The sequence below is a fragment of the Rhinopithecus roxellana genome, chromosome 7, assembly GCF_007565055.1.
Source record: "Rhinopithecus roxellana isolate Shanxi Qingling chromosome 7, ASM756505v1, whole genome shotgun sequence".
Classification (NCBI taxonomy): domain Eukaryota; kingdom Metazoa; phylum Chordata; class Mammalia; order Primates; family Cercopithecidae; genus Rhinopithecus; species Rhinopithecus roxellana.
The window spans coordinates 56,982,758-57,001,195 of NC_044555.1; the positions used below are offsets into that span (position 1 = coordinate 56,982,758).

At 42.5% G+C, this 18,438-nt stretch overlaps 1 protein-coding gene across 3 annotated transcripts; it reads right to left on the reverse strand.

Moving 5' to 3' along the window:
- Nucleotides 1-7,331: 7,331 nt before the first annotated feature.
- On the reverse strand, nucleotides 7,332-10,952 carry LOC104654020 (melanoma-associated antigen 3-like). Of its 3 annotated transcripts, none has more exons than XM_010353094.2 (3): nucleotides 10,872-10,952; nucleotides 8,993-9,122; nucleotides 7,332-8,911 (listed from the first exon to the last, which is right to left on the reverse strand). In XM_010353094.2, exon 3 carries the CDS (start codon nucleotides 8,844-8,846, stop codon nucleotides 7,905-7,907), a length of 942 nt encoding a protein of 313 aa, XP_010351396.1. In that variant the 5' UTR covers nucleotides 8,847-8,911; nucleotides 8,993-9,122; nucleotides 10,872-10,952; the 3' UTR covers nucleotides 7,332-7,904. The 3 variants fall into 3 exon arrangements, with proteins under 3 accessions (XP_010351396.1, XP_010351395.1, XP_010351397.1); XM_010353093.2 differs by having other exon boundaries at nucleotides 8,993-9,058; nucleotides 10,872-10,942; XM_010353095.2 differs by lacking the exon at nucleotides 8,993-9,122 and having other exon boundaries at nucleotides 7,332-8,693; nucleotides 10,872-10,905.
- Nucleotides 10,953-18,438: the final 7,486 nt, after the last annotated feature.

Genomic DNA, 18,438 nt, shown 5'->3' on the forward strand with positions numbered 1-18,438 from the left:
TGATTTTGCTGTAGTTATCTATTGCACACCTCGTTCTGAATGCCGATGCACTTGAATATTCCACATACCTTTTCCTTTGAATTTTCAAGATCGATAATGTTTAGTGGTATCACTAAACATTACATGCTTTTCCAATATTCATACCACTTACTCATTTTGATACTTACAGCTCTTTGTGTCTCAATCCTGATTTCAAACGTAGAGATAATAGCCTACATCTACTTCTCATTCCTGACTTGAATTATAATTCTTTGAGCATTTCACATTTAAGTATGTTTCTGTTGATTTTATGAAACGGAAGTTCTCTTTGAGTATAGGTTAACTAAATATTTTCTTTTCTTTCATGAACTCATTTTAAATTTCTTTTAAAAGCTTTTTCTGTACCCGTTGACACAATCAAAATTTTTCTCCTCCATTTTGTATGTAAGGAATTACAATGAAACAGTTTTTTCTAATGTTAAATCATATTTTATTTTTTTGGTCAGACCCTGTTTATTTCTTTAATATTAGGTAGGTATTTCTTTAATATTTAGCTACTAATTTAGGTAGGGTATTTACTGCTATGTAAGGGAGCTTACTTGATGTGTTCTTTTTCCATCAGGGGTGGGATGAGGTCCTCATCTGGTTTTGAATCTAGGAGGGCTAGTCTGGAAGAATGAATTGAACAATTGTCAATCTTTTGTATGTTCTGGAAGAGTTGATGTAAGATGGTGGTTAGTTTTCCCTCATCATTTGGTAGAACTGGAATCCAAAACTGCCTAACCTGGAATGCTTGACGGTGGCTTGAGCTTTGAATATTGCAGAGTTTCAGTTTATACAGTGTAATTCAGGTTTTATGTTTCTCTTTGGATCAGTTTGGTTACTGATTTATTTTATTTCTACAAAGTGGTCGGTTTCATTGAGGATTTCACTTTTAATGGCATATTTATGATAAAAATGTCTTATTAGGGAAAGCCTTCACACATACAGAATAACAGAAACCAATATAATGAACCCAGTATACTTGATACCCAGCATGAACAACTTTAAATACACAGTAAATCTGGTTCCAGTTAGACACTCGCCTACCTGCATATCAGCTTCTGGAATAACATGGAGCAAATCTAAGGCATTATACCATTTTATCTCTAAATAACTTAATATGCATTTCAAAATAAAAGGACTTTTTATTAAACAAAAACCCAATAGTATTCATCTCTAAAAAATTAAATAAATGATTATGAAATGTTCATCTATTTTACATACTTATCTGGATGACTTATACTTTATAAAATATATATTTCTTTGATGGAGTACCCAAATATCATAACTTTCCCCCCAACTTGCTTCTCTCTGGTTGCTTCATACATCTATAACATAGCTAGATTTCTGTGTGTGTGGAACATTTTACACTCTGTTACGTGATTCTCCAACCTCTTAAGTTACTTTTAAACTTTACATACATTAAACTTCACTCTTTGTGCTGCAAAGATACATGGGTTTTGACAAATGCCTACAGCCATTGTCTTAGTCCATTTGGGCTCCCATAACAAAAATAGTGTAGACTGGGTGGCTTATAAACAACACAACATTATTTCTCACATTCTGGAGGTTGGGAAGTCCAAGATCAAGGTGCTGGCAGATTTCATGTCTGGTGGAGACCTGCTCCCTAGTTCATAGACAGCAGCCTTTTCCCTAGGTCCTCACATGCAAGAAGGGGTAAGGGAACTCTGTGGGGTCTATTTTATAAAAACACTAATCCCATTCATGAGGACTCTGCTCTTATGCTCTAGTCATTCTCCAAATATCCCACCTTCTACCTACTACCGTCACCTTGGAATTTCAGCACATGAATTTTGTGGCAACAAAAATATTCAGACCAAAGCAAGCATGCATCCACCTTTACAGTATGATGGATACTAGTTTGACTGCCCTGATAAATCCCTTGTGCTTGTCAGATAAACCCCGTGGCTACCACTGACAGGTTTTTCATCTTTATAATTTTGCCTTTTCCAGAATGTCATATAAATAGAATCTTATACTATGTAGCCTTTTTAGACTGGTTTCTTTCACGTAGCATAATGAACTAAAGAGTCATATATAACTTTGTGTGGCTTGTAACTTATTCCTTTTCATTGAGGAGTGGTAGTATCAATGTCTGGTTGTATCATAGATATATATATATGATCTTGAAAATTCAAAGGAAAAGGTATGTGGAATATTCAAGTGCATCAGCTTTCAGAATGAGGTGTGCAACAGATTACTACAGCAAAATCAAAATCTTCACCTCACGAAAGCAATATACATATATATTATACATGTATATATAAATATACATGTATAGTATATATTGTTATACATATGTTAAATATATTGTATATATGTATATTTATGTATATTTATATATGTATATTTAATTTTAAAATTTATATGTGTACATTTAAATATGTAAATTTGGTGTATACATTTAAATGTATGTATATTTAAATAAATATTTAGATATTTCTATTTATATATACATATATGTTCATATATGTATACATCGATTCACCAAATGACATACATTTTGGATGCTTCTATTTTTGGTGATTATGAAATAAGCTATTGTACACATTCATATACAATTTATTATGGAGACATGTTTTCAAATCAATTGGGTAAATTGATTGAGAACAGCTGCTGAATCTTATGCTAAGCCTATGTTCAGTTTTTTAAGAAAATGCCAAATTGTCTTCCAAAGTGGCTGTACCATGTTGCATCTCCACCCGCAATGAATGAGAGTTTCTGTTGCTCCACAACTTCACTGGCAATTGGTCTTGGTTTTGCTTTTTATGGATTTTGGACATTCTAATAGGTGTGTAGTGGTATCTCATTTTAGTACACAATTATCTAATTTCAAAGGATGCTCAGTACTTTTATTATGCTTATTTGCCGTGTGTATAACGTCTTTCGTGTAGTGTGTGTTCAAATCTTTGACTATTTTCATTTTTTTATCGTTGAGCTTTAAGAATTCGTGTATATTGTATAGACAAGTTCTTTATCACATATGTGTATCACAGATGTTTTCTGCTAGTCTGTGGCTTCTGTTTTCATTCTCTTGACATTGTCCTTTGAAGAGCATAAGATTTTTATTTTAATAAAATCAACTTGGCAAATTTTTCTTTCATTGATCATGCTTTTGGTGTTGAATTTAAAAACTCATCACCAAACTCAAAGTTATGTGGATATTCTCTTATGTTTTCTTATAGAGGTTGTATAGTTTTTGGATTTTTCATTAGGTCTATGATGTGTCTTGAGTAAATTTTTGTGGAATATGTAATGATATGTCCAGGTTATTATAATTTGTGTATAGATGTCTAACTGTTCAGGCACCTTTTGTTGGAAAACCTGTACGTTCACCATTATTGCCTTTGTTGTGAATCACCTGACTGTAAGTGTGCAGGTCTGTTTCTAAGATTTATTCTGTTTTATTAATCTACGTGTCAGGGTTGGGTGTTCAGCACACCGCTGGTGCATTCCGTCAACAGGCCTGTCCATTCAGATCACATGGACCTCTCCAGCTGGTGATTATGATACTAGAATTTTCGAAGCCTATTGCTGTTCATTCTCCTGCCCTCCATCTTCCCTTACCCCTTCTGTCCCTCAGGGTCCTGCCCCCACCGGGCTGAACTCTGGATTCAGAGCTCTGAATGCCAGCCTGCCTGCGGATCTGCGGACTTGGTTTCATATATGGTCTCTCTCATGGACTCTGGCCTTTGCTCTCCCCTTGTATTCATTCATTTTCATACTGCTGTAAAGAAATACCTGAGACTGGGTAATTTATAATAAAAAAAAAAAAAGAGCTTTAATGGACTGACAGTTCTACATGGCTGGGGAGGCCTGGCAATCATGCCAGAAGGCAAAGGAGCAAAGATATGTCTCACATGGCAGCAGGCAAGAGAGCATGTGCAGGGGAACTGCCCTTTGTGAAAACATCAGATTTCCTAAGACATACTCACCATGGCGATAACAGCATGGGGGAAACTTACCCCTGTGATTCAATTACCTCCCACCTTGTCCCTCCCATGACACCTGGGGATTATGGGAGCTACAATTCAAGATGAGACTTGGGTGGGGACACAACCAAACCATATCACTGCTGGATCCTCCCTATTACCCTCATGTGCCGAGGGTGTCCTGTCTGCTCTCCTTCCCTGGCTCCTGTTCATTCTGATCAAATCCTTCTCAAAGCACAAGAGAAATGTCCTGTCCCCATTTCAGAATTTTAAATCATGCCTAGAGAAATGTTACCTGGCATGTCACTGTATAAATCCAACTTCATATGGCTAAGGGATTAAGTTAGTGTGTACTTAACCTAATCAGAGAAAGGAAAGGCACAATTTAAAATAACAGCGAGACAATATTTCTTCACCAAATTTTATTCATAATTTTCACGAAAAATTAGAAGATTGATAACACAAAATCTTTCTGTGAGTGTAGGATATTCACGTCTATTCATTTGTGAGAAAATTAATTGGTACAGTATTTTTGGAATAAAATTTTGACAATACTTCTAAAAAGATAAACTATTCACACCATTTCCACTTTAACCCAATGTCCATGTTACTATATCTTTCTTATCGGAAAGCCTGCATATTTGTCCAAAAACGTATGCTTATTTCAGTTCTATTAATCATAGCAACAAATGGGAAAGAACATATGTGTTTATCAGGAAAAGAAAGGTTTAATTAACTATGGCACCCACCCACTTTAGAATTCTAGGGGATATTTACAAAAGTGAGCACGATTGTAGGTACAGTTGTGGGAAGACCTTGCATCCATCTTATTACGTGGGAAAGGCATGTGACATGTCAATATGTACATCACTACTTGTGGGTGCTAGAAACACTATAATTTTCATAAAACATCCATGTCTGAAAAATCCTTGACGGAGCTTTAAAATACTGTGCACGGAGCTCATCCTCCACACTCTTCTTCATCAAATCACCACCAACTCACCCTTCTCCCTCCCTCTCAACTAACAGAACAACATCACTAACCTCAGAAGTCAGGTCAATAGAGACTGTCTCCATCAGTTCACAGTCCCTCAGTTCCTAAAACTCTTACATGTCTTTCCACCTCACCATCTCCCTCACGCCCCCCAGAGACTGAGTTAAGGGCACTGCTGCTTTCTTGTGTTTTGCTGACTTGGTGTTTCCTCAGCATATATTCAATAAAAGTTTTCTGTAGGAATGAGTAAGTGCATGGAATGAATGAAGTTATCAGGCATGGGAATTCTTTGATTCAAATTATGGAGTCTGCCCGTCCTGGGCCTCCTGCCGACATGACAAAACCCACAGTTCCTTCACCTGTGCTCATTTGAGTTCACAAATCCCGTGGAAACTGCCACGGAGAGGGTCACTGCGGACGTCTTCTCCCCTGGACCAAACACTGTCATGGAAGTGAGGATGCTGCCAACAGGATGCTTCCCGTATTGGACCCCGCATGTCCCCCTCAGCTTAACAAGGAAAGCTGCCACCTCCACTGCCTTGCCATACAACTTGCTCACGTTCAGACCTTGGTCCAGCCCTCTCCCCTGACAATGTCTGCTGGCAACGTAGGCCAGCGGTCACTGCCCTAGGACACCTGTCCCCTTGTGTGTCAAGAGTTCAGAAGCCACAGATGGGGCTATCTGAGACACAGTCACCACCTGGATCATTTTCAAGGCACGTCCACAGCCAATCCTTCATCTGCAGAGTCTGAACTGACTAGTCACAGGGCACTGTTCCTCCCATTTCTCCTCCATGCAGCCCCACTGCCCCTTTCAACTGCATTCCTGGCCTGTCTCATCAGTTGGTCATCAGTCAGCAACCCACTCACATAGCCCAGCCTCTATGGAGGGTCCCCAGGGGATAAAACACCAGCCCCGAGCAGGCATGAAGACAGCCCCCACATGTGGGACGCTGGTGAAGGTGCAAAGGACCACTGGAGTGTTCAAGAGAGGTAGCTGGCCCAGAATGATGCAGAGTCAGCCAAGCTCTTCCTGAGAGAGGGAAGGGGATTCTGAGGGCAGGAAGGTTGACCAGCACAGCCCTGGTGCATTCAGCCAACAGGCCTGCCCACTCAGATCACAGGGCCCCCTCCAGCTGCTGATGATGGTGCTGGGATTTCCCAAGCCTATTCTTACTCTTTCTTCTGTCCTCCCTCCTCCTTCCCCCTTCTCTCCCTCAGGCCCCTGACTCCACCGGCCTGAACTCTAGATTTAGAGCTCGGAGTGCCAGCCTGCCTGGGGTTCTGTGGACTTGGTTTCGCATGTGATCTCTCTCATGGACACTAGCAATGGCTCTCCCCTGGATCCTCCTGGGATCCTCCCTCACGGGCTGAGGGTCTCCTGTCTGCTGTCATTACCTGGCTCCTCTTCAGTCTGACCATATCCTTCTCAAAGCACAGAAGAAATGTCCTGTCCACATTTCAGAACTTTAAACTGATTGTGATTTTTATGAGAATTTGAATTGGCACAGCATTTTTGTAATAAAATTTTAGAAATATTTTAGATGTTAAATTATTTTCACCCTTTCACTTTATCCCAATGTACGTGTCAATATATCCTTCTTCTCAAAACTTCTAGACTCTGAGTCAAAGACCAACTCCTTCCCTCTCTCCCAGCTGCTTTCCACCCAATCCACTATTTTCATGCATTTTGTTACCATCCAAAATCTAGCCCGTGCTTACAATTGGTCAAACTGCACTTGAGATAACCTAGTTAGAATGCCTTTTTCATGGAGTCAGCTCTGGTTCTCCCTGCCCGGCAGAAAAGCACCCGGCCACTGGCTTCTGGGCCACCCTTCCTGGGAAATTCAGCCTTATTGCTCAGGAAACCGTTGCAGATGGTGGATGTCCATCACGTGCATCTTGGGTTGTGTTCAATAGCAGTGGGTCAAAAGCACAGGACACCTTCCATTCCTGCCCCAGGTGGAGACTCCTCTCTGTTCATCCCCCATCCGAAATAAACGACTCAGAGTTGCTTTCCATTCCAGGCTTTTCTCTCACTCTCTGAGAATCTGACCCTGGACCCACCCAGCTTCATTAGAGTCAGCTCCTTCAGAAGGAACTGCAGTTTATCAAAGCCAAAAATGCCCCAGCTCAGGGCATTTACACTCCACCACACTCACCTGGAGCCCCACACCCTCACCACTCTCTTACAATTCCTCTGCATCTTACCGGACTTCTCCCCACCTTAATTATATGACTGCAGCTCCTAGACTCTACAACCCTATGGGTAGGCGTGAGTCTGGCTTACCCTAGCATCTCCACTACTAACCCAGGGCCTTCCACAGAGCAGATGCTGAGTGAATGGAAAAGAAATGAGCCAGTGAACAGGAAGAATTATTTATTCAGATTTAATTTCTCTTGCATTCTCAAAGAAGCCAAGGAAATCCAGGTATGCATATTTATTTAATTTTACAGAATAGACTGAGGTATAAGGCAAGAATTAACTATCTTTTAATTTCTTGAGTTGTTTATCTCTTGCATGTTATTGCTAATTTGTTCACAATTTTAAGCAAATACTTTTTCACTGCTGTAATTATGTCACAATTCACAAAATGCAATGGATTTCCCAATCTGAATAAAATACAAGACTTTTGCTCCTAAACTATATAAACAGCACTATGTGTGACTACTGTCATTCACAAACATGGATGCTGAAGTTCATTCAACCATCCGTTAAAAGGAACATTTGAGCAATTCCAACAGGAAACAAAGATAAATCTCCAAGTCATCCAATAGAACAGAAGCCCACTACTAAGAATGCTGACTGCTCTCTTCAAAGAGTGAAGAATGGGCCTCATGTCACACGAGGCAGTGGAAACTAACGGATGGGGCCCTGGAAGGTGCACTGGCCCAGACCCCCTCCCACTGGCCCTGGCTGCAACGGGTGCTCGGACTCACTCTTCCCCCTCTCTCAAAGCCCATTCATGCAGGGGTGGGTAGGAGAAGTGAGGTCCTCCAGTGATCTTTAGCATATGGTACAGGACTTTCACATAGCTGGTTTCAACGAGGGCCCTTGGACCCCACAGGAACTCATAGCATGCAGGATCACCGCCAGGCACCTGCCGGTACTCCAGGTAGTTTTCCTGCACAAAATCTTGGGTGAGCAGCTTCCTGGGATCCGCGAAGATACTGTGCTCCCTCCCCTCAAACACCTCCAACACATTCAGCTCCTCCCAGATTTTCTCCTCAGGGGCGCAGTCGCCCTCTTTTGCGATTATGGCCAGGACGATTATCAGGAGGCCTGTCTTGGGCGTGATCTGATTGTCGCCCAGCAGGCCATCGTAGGAGAGGCCCAGGCAGGTGACAAAGATGTACAAGTGGCCGACTGGGTCCACTTCCATCACCTCGATGCCAAAGACCAGCTGCAAGGAATCAGATGCTTTGCTGAAGATCACAGGAAAGAAGTACTGGCAATTTCTCATGACACTCTCCAGCATTTCTGCCTTTGTGACTGGCTCCCTGGCTCGATACTTGAGGAGCAGAAAATGAACCAACTCAGCCACTTTCCTACTGAGTGCTGCTTGGAAGCCGGACTCCATGTCAGGAAAGGCGCTTGGACCCTCCTCTTCTTGGCTGCTGGAGTCCTCATCAGATTGGCTCCAGAGAGTGTAGTTGATGGCAGTGGGGAGGGTGGAGGCTCCCTGAGGACTCTGGGGAGGACCCGGTGACTCGGCAGCAGGCATCTCCCCCTGGGTGACTTCCACTACAGAAGAAAAGGAGGCAGTCTCCTGCTCCTCAATAGCAGGAGCCTGCGCACCCACCAGGCCCAGGGCATCTCCTTGGGCCTCAAGGCCTTCTTCAGGCTTGCAGTGCTGACTCCTCTGCTCAAGAGACATGTTTACTCTGGTCAGGGCAGCAGGCGGGAATGTGGGCAGGAGCTGGGCAATGGAGACCCACAGGCCTGGGGAGAGAGGAAGTGTGTGAGAGCCCTCAGCTGACAACTGAACTGAACCTTGGAGACTCTTAACAAAGGTTTACTTACAGATCTTCTCCTTCCGTGCTCCTCCAGGGGCCTCTGGTCCTCCTTGTCAGCCTGTCCCCTCAGAACCTGAAGGAGGAAGTGAGAGAGCACCTCAGGTTATAGCTGGCCAGCGCATGCTGAGGCTGCAGGACTGAAAGTATTGAGGGTGAGGCCAGATGCTCTGGAGTCCCACGTGTTCTGGGGCTGGTGTGGCCCTTGGTGTGAATTCAAGTCAAACCTTCACTGTTGGCTCTATCTCAGCCCCCTCTACTCTGTGACCTGAGGTCACTGCCTCAGACACATCGTTACTGCTTTGTTCCTGGAGCTCCCGATTCCTGGGAGAAGAATCCACGGGCCCTCAATGTGCAGACAGTAAACCCAGCCATGGATTCCCAGAAATGTCAGGAGGGTTGGCGAGACTCTGTGAGGTCCCCACTCTACTGGGGTGGAGGGTACCCTCTGTGCTCACTCAGGGCCCCCACCTTTCTCCTTACAGGGCCTAATCCCTCCCTTTTGCTGACCTGAGAATCTCTCATGTCAAGAACTCACTTCCCTGATATGGTACAGAAAAACATGAGGGGACTCACATCTGGCCACACATTCCCAGATCCTCCCAGGAAGGACAACGAGAGATGTCCAAATTTATTGAAGTCCATGGGCCCTGGGTGAGGAGACTGCTTGGTCCTCACCTCCACTCCTGGCAGAGTCTGAGAGCCTCCCTCTACTTACCTGAGTGCAGCCCCCTCAGACCAAGGCCTCCCCTTCCCTGCCATCAATGATCCTAGGATAATGGAGGGACCTCAGCTGACAGCCCTGCCCGGGTTCTCTGAGGTAACAGCAGGGGCAGGGTAGATTTTTTGGGGCCCGCAGTCCACATTCTGTCCCAGGGGTACCCTCAATCCTCCCTCAGGCTCCCCACCTGGACGCTTGGCAGATCCTAGTACAACTGCATCTGTCAACCAGATGGGGGCGCCTTGGGGGTACACCTTGGGTCCTGCAGACCCTGGGATTCCTCCCTCTGCTGACCTGAAGTCCCACTCTTCAGGCCACAGCCCTCAACCCTGTCACCCTGAAGGCGTAATGAGCACGGGGCACATTCGGTCACTGTGCCCAGCATCCCCTAGCCCAAGGTTCCCACTGATCTGGACTCCAAGGTCCCCTCAGTCCTCCCTCTTCTTCCTCCCCTTGACTCCTCGCAGGGCTGGGCCCCAACCCCTTGCTGAAGTGGCTCTGCATGCCTAGGATTCCCGTGGCCTAATGAAAAGGTGCCTCAGTTTGAGACAGTGGTACAGAGGGCCTCTTGTCCTGGCATGCTGGGTCCCCTCAGGACTCCACTGTCTTCCAGGAGGGCCTGGGCCCTTTTACTGCTTCCCAAAGGCCGTACTGACGATACCGAACCCCTTCCCTCCCTTAGCCGTAGATGTGAACCTCAGGATTCACGTGCCTGGCCGCCATTCCCGGAGCTTCTGTGAGTTGATACCAGGCGCAAAGCCTGGATTCTTCCAGGATAGGGGTGGAGGTGGGGATGGAAATTGGGAGTGGGGAATAGGGGTGGGGTTGGTGTTGGGGGATGGGGGTGGGGTGGATGTTGGGGGATGGGAATGGTGGGGGGGGTGGTTAGGTTGCCCTCAGTCGCCTCTTGGGGTCCTGACCTTGATTCCTGGAACAGCCTGGGTCTTGACCTCTTCTAACTAGCCCTGCCCTGGGAACATTAAGCTCTGTCCCCAGAGTTCCCTGTGGTTAAAGCAGTGGGGGTTGGCGGGGTGAGGTAGTGGCGACCCAGCCTTCAGGACGTCTTCCCCTGCAGAGTGGTCCAGGCCAGGCAGTAGAGGCAGTGCTGGATTATTTGGGGCCCTCTATCTGGGGTAAGGCCTGCCCCAGTCCTCCCTCAGCGTCTCACCTTGCCTCCTCACCAAGCCTGGGCCTGCTTCCCTACGCCGACATCAAGCCGTTGCTCAGGGCGAGAATCTCGCGGCCGTCTGACTGCCAATGTGCAGTCGGTGACGTCACATCCGGGCAACGGTACTTCCCTGGGTTCACAGCAGGGGTGGAACTGGATTCGGCCTGGATGGGGATCTGGATGGGGATGAGGGTGAGCATGAAGATGGTGATGGGGGAAGGGGTAGAGATTGGGATGGGGATCCTGAGGCTGTATGTCCTAGTGGGGTCAGGGGAGTTGGGGGTGGGAGGAGGCTTCGGCCATCCCTCAGGGTCCTGAAGTTGATGCCTGGCTGAGTCAGGACCGCCATCATCTGCCAATGGTTTCTGCTCCACTCAGACCAAGTCTCTGAGTCCCCCCGAAGTGGCATTGGGGGAAGGGCTGTGGTCGGGGTGACATCATTGCCTGTGTTTACCAGGGCTGACAAGAGGGGCTGAGCTGGATTCTGTGGTCCCTCTATGTGTGTGGCGGGGGGGGCGGGGGAGGACCCTCAGTCCTCACTCAGTAGGGTCCTCTTCCTCACCCCTGGCTGTTGGATGAAGTGATGGGCAGGAGATGCTCTGTTTCTGTCACCTCTGAGCATTTACACAGCTGCACCCCTTGTAGAGAATGGCTGCGGGTCCCAGGTCAGGTGCTCCTTGCAGGGCGGCAGCCCCCACGGTTGTAGTGACCTCTGGGAGAAGACGCACACCTTCACACGGGGGCTCCTCCCCAGCCAGAGCTACACTTGGCAAACTTTTGGTACTAAATGATTTATTCTCTGAATCAAAGAAATAGGTTTTACATATCTTACAAGTATATGTGTAGGTAGCAATATATATATACACATATATATCTATTTATTTCTATGAACTAACAACTACCCTTAGTATGCATAATTCACTCTGATATCCTATTCTACCTCTATTTCAGTCTTTGTGTTCTGTTGAAATAATTTTTTTTTACACGTAATTCTTCTCCCACAGTGTTGGTTTCAGGTTGTTGTTAGCAGAACTCTGGAGTCATACTGCCTTAACCAACCCAATTTTCCTGGTATCCTGCTGTTTCCCTGGGCTCTTGGCATCGTGCTTTCAGGGGCTGCCTCAGATTGTGCAATGAAGTGAAGTGGAAATTTTAAAACTTTTATTCCACCCATTCTGTCTTCTGCCATCTAGGCAGGCTACAAACCTCCCCAACATCCCTGCTGCTAACCCCCTCCAACTGGCACTGCAAGTGTCAAACACAAGTACCAGCTCAACACAGTCTTCAGTCTCACCGTGGGCTTTCTCTGTTTTGTTACGTAGATTTTGTTGCTGATACTGTTTTTTTACTTTCTGTTTCCATTCTGTAATTTTCCAGGTTTGATTTAGGAAGCAGAACACAGCAGCCCAAATTTGTTGTAATGTTGGCGGCTACAGGTAAGGCACTAAATTGTAAATAATTTAAGCTGAGTTTACATTTTTACACTGTTGTGTTCCCCATTAATGAATATATTATATTCCTCTATGTATTTCAGTCTCTTTTTACCTAAATATGTCCGTATACTTTGATAGTTGTCTCTATAAAGACCTTATACATTTTTATTAGACTTCTTTTCAGGTAATTCTTGGATTTTGTTGCTATGGCAAATGGCAAATTGTCTATTAATTGTTGTAGTTAGTTATTGCTTTTGTTAGATGAAGATTTTGATTTTGCTATAGCAATCTGTTGTGCACCTCATTCTGAAGGCCGATGCACTTGAATTTTCCACACACCTTTTCCTTTGAATTTTCAAGTTCAACAATGGTATTATCACTAAACATTACATATTTTTCCAATATTCATACCACTTACTCATTTTGATACTTATAGCTCTTTGTGTCTCAATCCTGATTTCAAACATAGAGATAATAGCCTACATCTACTTCTCATTCCTGACTTGAATGATAATTCTTCGAACGTTTCACATTTAAGTATGTTTGCTGTTGATTTTAGAAAATGGAATTTCTCTTTGAATATAGGTTAAGTACTTTTTTTGTTACGATGAACTCATATTAAATTTCTTAAAAAACTTTTTCTGTACCCGTGACATGATCAACTTTTTTTCTCCTGCATTTTGTATGTAAGGAATTACAATGAAAGAGGTTTTTTTCCCTAATGTTAAACCATATGGTATTTCCTTGGGCAGAGCCTGTTTACTCATTTAATATGCTAGTAATTTACATAGGATATATACTGCTATGTAAGGGAGCTTACTTAATGTGTTTTTTTTTCCATAAGGGGTGGGATGTGGTCCTCATCTGGTTTTTGAATCCAGGAGGGCTAGTCTGGGAGAATGAATTGAACAATTGTCAATATTTTGTGTGTTCTAGAAGAGATGAGATAAGATGTTGGTTAGTTATCCCTGATCATTTGGTAGAATTGGACTCCAAAACTGCCTGACTTGGAATGTTTAAGGGTAGCTTCAGCTTTGAATGTTGTACAGTTTCAGTTTTTATAGTTTAAATAATGTTTTCTTTTTGGATCAGTTTGGTTACTGATTGATTTTATTTCTACAAAGTGGTCAGTTTCATTTAGGATTTCACTTATAATGGCATATTTATGATAAAAACACATTTTATTAGGGAAAACCTTCATACATACAGAGTAATAGAAATTAATATAATGAACCCAGTATACTTGATACCCAGCATGAACATCTTGAAATACACAGCAAATCTGGTTCCAGTTAGACACTCGCCTACCTGCATATCAGCTTGTGGAATAACATGGAGCAAATCTAAGGCATTATACCATTTCATCTCTAAATAATTCTATATGCATTTTTAAAAGATAAGGACGTTTCATTAAACAAAATAACAATAGTTTTCATATCGGAAAAATTATATAAATGATTATCAAATGTTCAACGATTTTACACGCTTATCTGGCAGACTTATACTTTATAAAAAATATATTTATTTGATGGAGTACCCAAATATGGTAACTTTCCCCCTACTTGCTTCACTGTGGTGGTTTCATACATCTATAATACAGCTAGGTAGGTTTGTGTGTGTGTGGAACATTCTACATTCTGTCCCATGATTCTCCAACTTCTTAAGTTACTTTAAAAATTTACATACATTGGCCAGGCGCGGTGGCTCAAGCCTGTAATCCCAGCACTTTGGGAGGCCGAGGCGGGCGGATCACAAGGTCAGGAGATCGAGACCATCCTGGCTAACACGGTGAAACCCTGTCTCTACTAAAAAATACAAAAAACTAGCCGGGCGAGGTGGCGGGTGCCTGTAGTCCCAGCTACTTGGGAGGCTGAGGCAGGAGAATGGCGTGAACCCGGGAGGCGGAGCTTGCAGTGAGCTGAGATCTGGCCAGTGCACTCCAGCTTGGGTGACAGAGTGAGACTCCATCTCAAAAAAAAAAAAAAAAAAAAAAAAAAAAAAAAAAAAAAAAAAAAAATTACATACATTAAGCTTCACTCTTTGTGCTTTGAAGATCTATAGGTTTTGACAAATGCCTCGTGCCATTGTCTTAGTCCATTTGGGCTTCCATAACAGAAATAGTGTCGACTGAGTGGCTTATAAACAACAAAACTTTATTTCTCACATTCTGGAGGTTGGGAAGTCCAAGATCAAGGTGCTGGCAGATTTCATGTCTGGTGGAGACCTGCTCCCTAGTTCATAGACAGCTGCCTTTTCCCTATGTCCTCACATGGAAGAAGGGGCAAGGGATCTCTGTGGGGTGTATTTTAAAAAAACATTAATTCCATTCATGAGGACTCTGCTCTAATGATCTAGTCATTCCCCAAATATCCCACCTTCTACCTACTACCATCATCTTGGTATTTCAGCACATGAATTTTGTGGAAACACAAATACTCAGATGATAGCAAGCATGCATCCACCATTACAGTATTACCATGCTAGTTTGACTGCCCTGATAAATCCCTTGTGCTTGTCAGATAACCCCGTGGATACCACTGACAGGTTTTTCATCTTTATAATTTTGCCTTTTCCAGAATGTCATATGAATAGAATTTTATGCTATGTAACCTTTTTAGACTGGTTTCTTTCACCTAGCATAATGAACTGAAGAGTCATGTATAACTTTGTGTGGCTTGTAACTTATTCCTTTTCATTGAGGAGTAGTAGTATCATTGTCTGGTTGTGTGTGTTATACACACACACACACACACACACACATATATATATCCACCAAATGAAATACATTTTGGATGCTTCTATTTTTGGTGATTATGAAATGAGCTTTTGTATACATTCATATACAACTTTTTATGTAAACAAATTTTTCAAATCAATTGGGTAAATTGATTATGACTGCTGAATCTTATGCTAAGTCTATGTTCAGTTTTTTAAGAAAATGCCCAATTATCTTCCAAAGTGGCTGTACCATGTTGCGTTTCCACCAGCAATGAATGAGAGTTTCTGTTGCTCCACATCTTCACTGGCAATTGGTCTTGGTTTTGTTTTCTTTGTTTTGCTTTTTTATGGATTTTGGACATTCTAATAGGTGTGTAGTGGCATCTCATTTTAGTACAAAATTGTCTAATGAGAAAGGATGCTCAGTACTTTTATTATGCTTATTTGCCATATGTGTATCTTCTTTTGTGTAGCCTGTGTTCAGATCTTTGACTATTTTCATTTTTTTCTATCATTGCGCTTTAAGAATTCGTGTATGTTGTAGACGCATGTTCTTTATCACATATATGTACCACAGATGTTTTCTGCTAGTATGTGGCTTCTGTTTTCATTTTCTTAACATTGTCCTTCGAAGAGCACATGATGTTTATTTTAATAAAATCAACTTGGCAAATTTTTCTTTCATTGATCATGCTTTTGGTGTTGAATTTAAAAACTCACCACTGAACTCAAAGTTATGTGAATTTTCTCTTATGTTTTCTTATAGAGGATTGTACAGTTTTTGCGTTTTGCATTAGGTGTATGATGTATTTTGAGTTACTTTTCGTGGAATATGTAAGGATGTGTCTAGGTTATTATAATTTGTGTATAGATGTCTAATTGCTCAGGCACCTTTTGTTGGAAAAACTGTACTTTCACTATTATTGCCTTTGTTGTGAATCATCTGACTATATGTCTGCAGGTCTATTTCTGAGCTCCATTCTGTTTTATTAATCTACATGTCCATTCTTTGCTAATGCTTATGTCCTCCACTACATTCATATTGTGAAGCCCTCAGTCCCAGGGTGTCTGTATTTGGAGATGAGGCCTCTAAGGAAGCAATTAATGTTAAAAGAGGTCATAAGGGTGGGGCGTGGATCCCATAGGATTAGTGTGGTTATAAGAAGTTAGAAGAGAGAGAAGAAATTACTTTTGTGCCTGCACTAGCTCTCTCTCTCTCTCTCTCTCTCTCTCTCTCTCTCTCTCTCTCTCTCTCTCTGTTTCTCTTTCTGTCTGCACATGCACAGAGGAAAGGCCAAGAACGGACATATTGAGAAAGAGCCATCTACAAGCCAGGAATAAGGCCATCACCAGAAACCAACTCCACCACTTCTTGATCTGGGACTTCCATACTTTAAAACTGTGGGAAAAAAAATAAATTTCTATTGTTTCAGCTACTCAGTCTATGGCATTTTGTTATGGCAGCCTGAGCTGACTAACACTTAACCTCAGGTAACACAATTTTTGTTTTGTTTTGTCCTAGAAAAAAAAAAAAAAAAAACGTAAATTTGGCTTTTAAAGTCTGTGGTACATTTTGAGTTACATTTTTGTATGGTGCAAGATATGAGCAATGATTAGTATTATGCGTCAACTCGTCTAGGCTATAGTGCTCAGCTGTGTGGTCAAACAGTAGTCTAGATGTTGTTGTGAAGGTATTTTGTAGTTGTGATTAACGTTTACAATCAGTTGATTTTAAGTAAATCAGTTTAACCTCCATAATGTGGATGGGCCTCATCCAGTTAGTTGAAGGTGTTAGGAGAAAAGACCAAGGTTTCCTGGAAAAGAATTCTACCACACGACTAACATTAAAATGTTGTGTGAGTTTCTAGCCTGCTGGCCTGCCTCACTGATTTGGGATATACCAGACCTCATAATCGCATGAGATAATTCTTTATGATATCTTTATCTTTCTTTCTTTTTCTCCCTTTTTACATAGATAGATAGGTAGGTAGGTAGATAGATTCAATTATCTCCCACTGGGTCCCTCCCACAACATGTGGGAATATTGGGAGTTACAAGATGAGATTTGTGTGGGGACACAGAGCCAAACAATATCATTCCACCTGTGGTTCCTCCCAAATTTCACATCTTCAACTTCAAAACCAATCCTGCCTTCCCAACAGTCCCCCAAAGTCTTAACTCATTTCAGCATTAACGCAAAAGCCCACAGTCCAAATCTTGAGAAGTTTTCAAAGGACACTCAGTTTTCTTCAGTTAACAATGTGAAAGGACTGCATTGATGTGGTTAAATTCCCAGGACTCTCAGTTCTTTAGGAATGGACTAAATATCTAGTATCATCACTTACAAAATGTCTTGAACTTGGTATAGTTTATGATCAGAAATTAGTTCATATTTTTTATTTTTTATCTTTTAATTCAATTTTTTTCATGAGCTTTTTTTTTTTTTTTTTTTATACTTTAAGTTCTAGGGTACATGTGCATAACGTGCAGGTTTGTTACATATGTATACTTATGCCATGTTGGTGTGCTGCACCCATCAACTCGTCAGCACCCATCAATTCATCATTTATATCATGTATAACTCCCCAATGCAATCCCTCCCTCCTCCCCCCTCCGCCCTCCCCATGATAGGCCCCAGTGCGTGATGTTCCCCTTCCCGAGTCCAAGTGATCTCATTGTTCAGTTCCCACCTATGAGTGAGAACATGCGGTGTTTGGTTTTCTGTTCTTGTGATAGTTTGCTAAGAATGATGGTTTCCAGCTGCATCCATGTCCCTACAAAGGACGCAAACTCATCCTTTTTTATGGCTGCATAGTATTCCATGGTGTATATGTGCCACATTTTCTTAATCCAGTCTGTCACAGATGGACATTTGGGTTGATTCCAAGTCTTTGCTATTGTGAATAGTGCCGCAATAAACATACGTGTACATGTGTCTTTGTAGTAGAATAATTTATAATCCTTTGGGTATATACCCAGTAGTGGGATGGCTGGGTCATATGGTACATCGAGTTCAGGATCCTTGAGGAATTGCCATACTGTTTTCCATAATGGTTGAACTAGTTTACAATCCCACCAACAGTGTAAAAGTGTTCCTATTTCTCCACATCCTCTCCAACACCTGTTGTTTCCTGACTTCTTAATGATTGCCATTCTAACTGGTGTGAGATGGTATCTCATTGTGGTTTTGATTTGCATTTCTCTGATGGCCAGTGATGATGAGCATTTTTTCATGTGTCTGTTGGCTGTATGAATATCTTCTTTTGAGAAATGTCTGTTCATATCCTTTCCCCACTTTTTGATGGGGTTGTTTGTTTTTTTCTCGTATATTTGTTTGAGTTCTTTGTAGATTCTGGATATTAGCCCTTTGTCAGATGAGTAGGTTGCAAAAATTTTCTCCCATTCTGTAGGTTGCC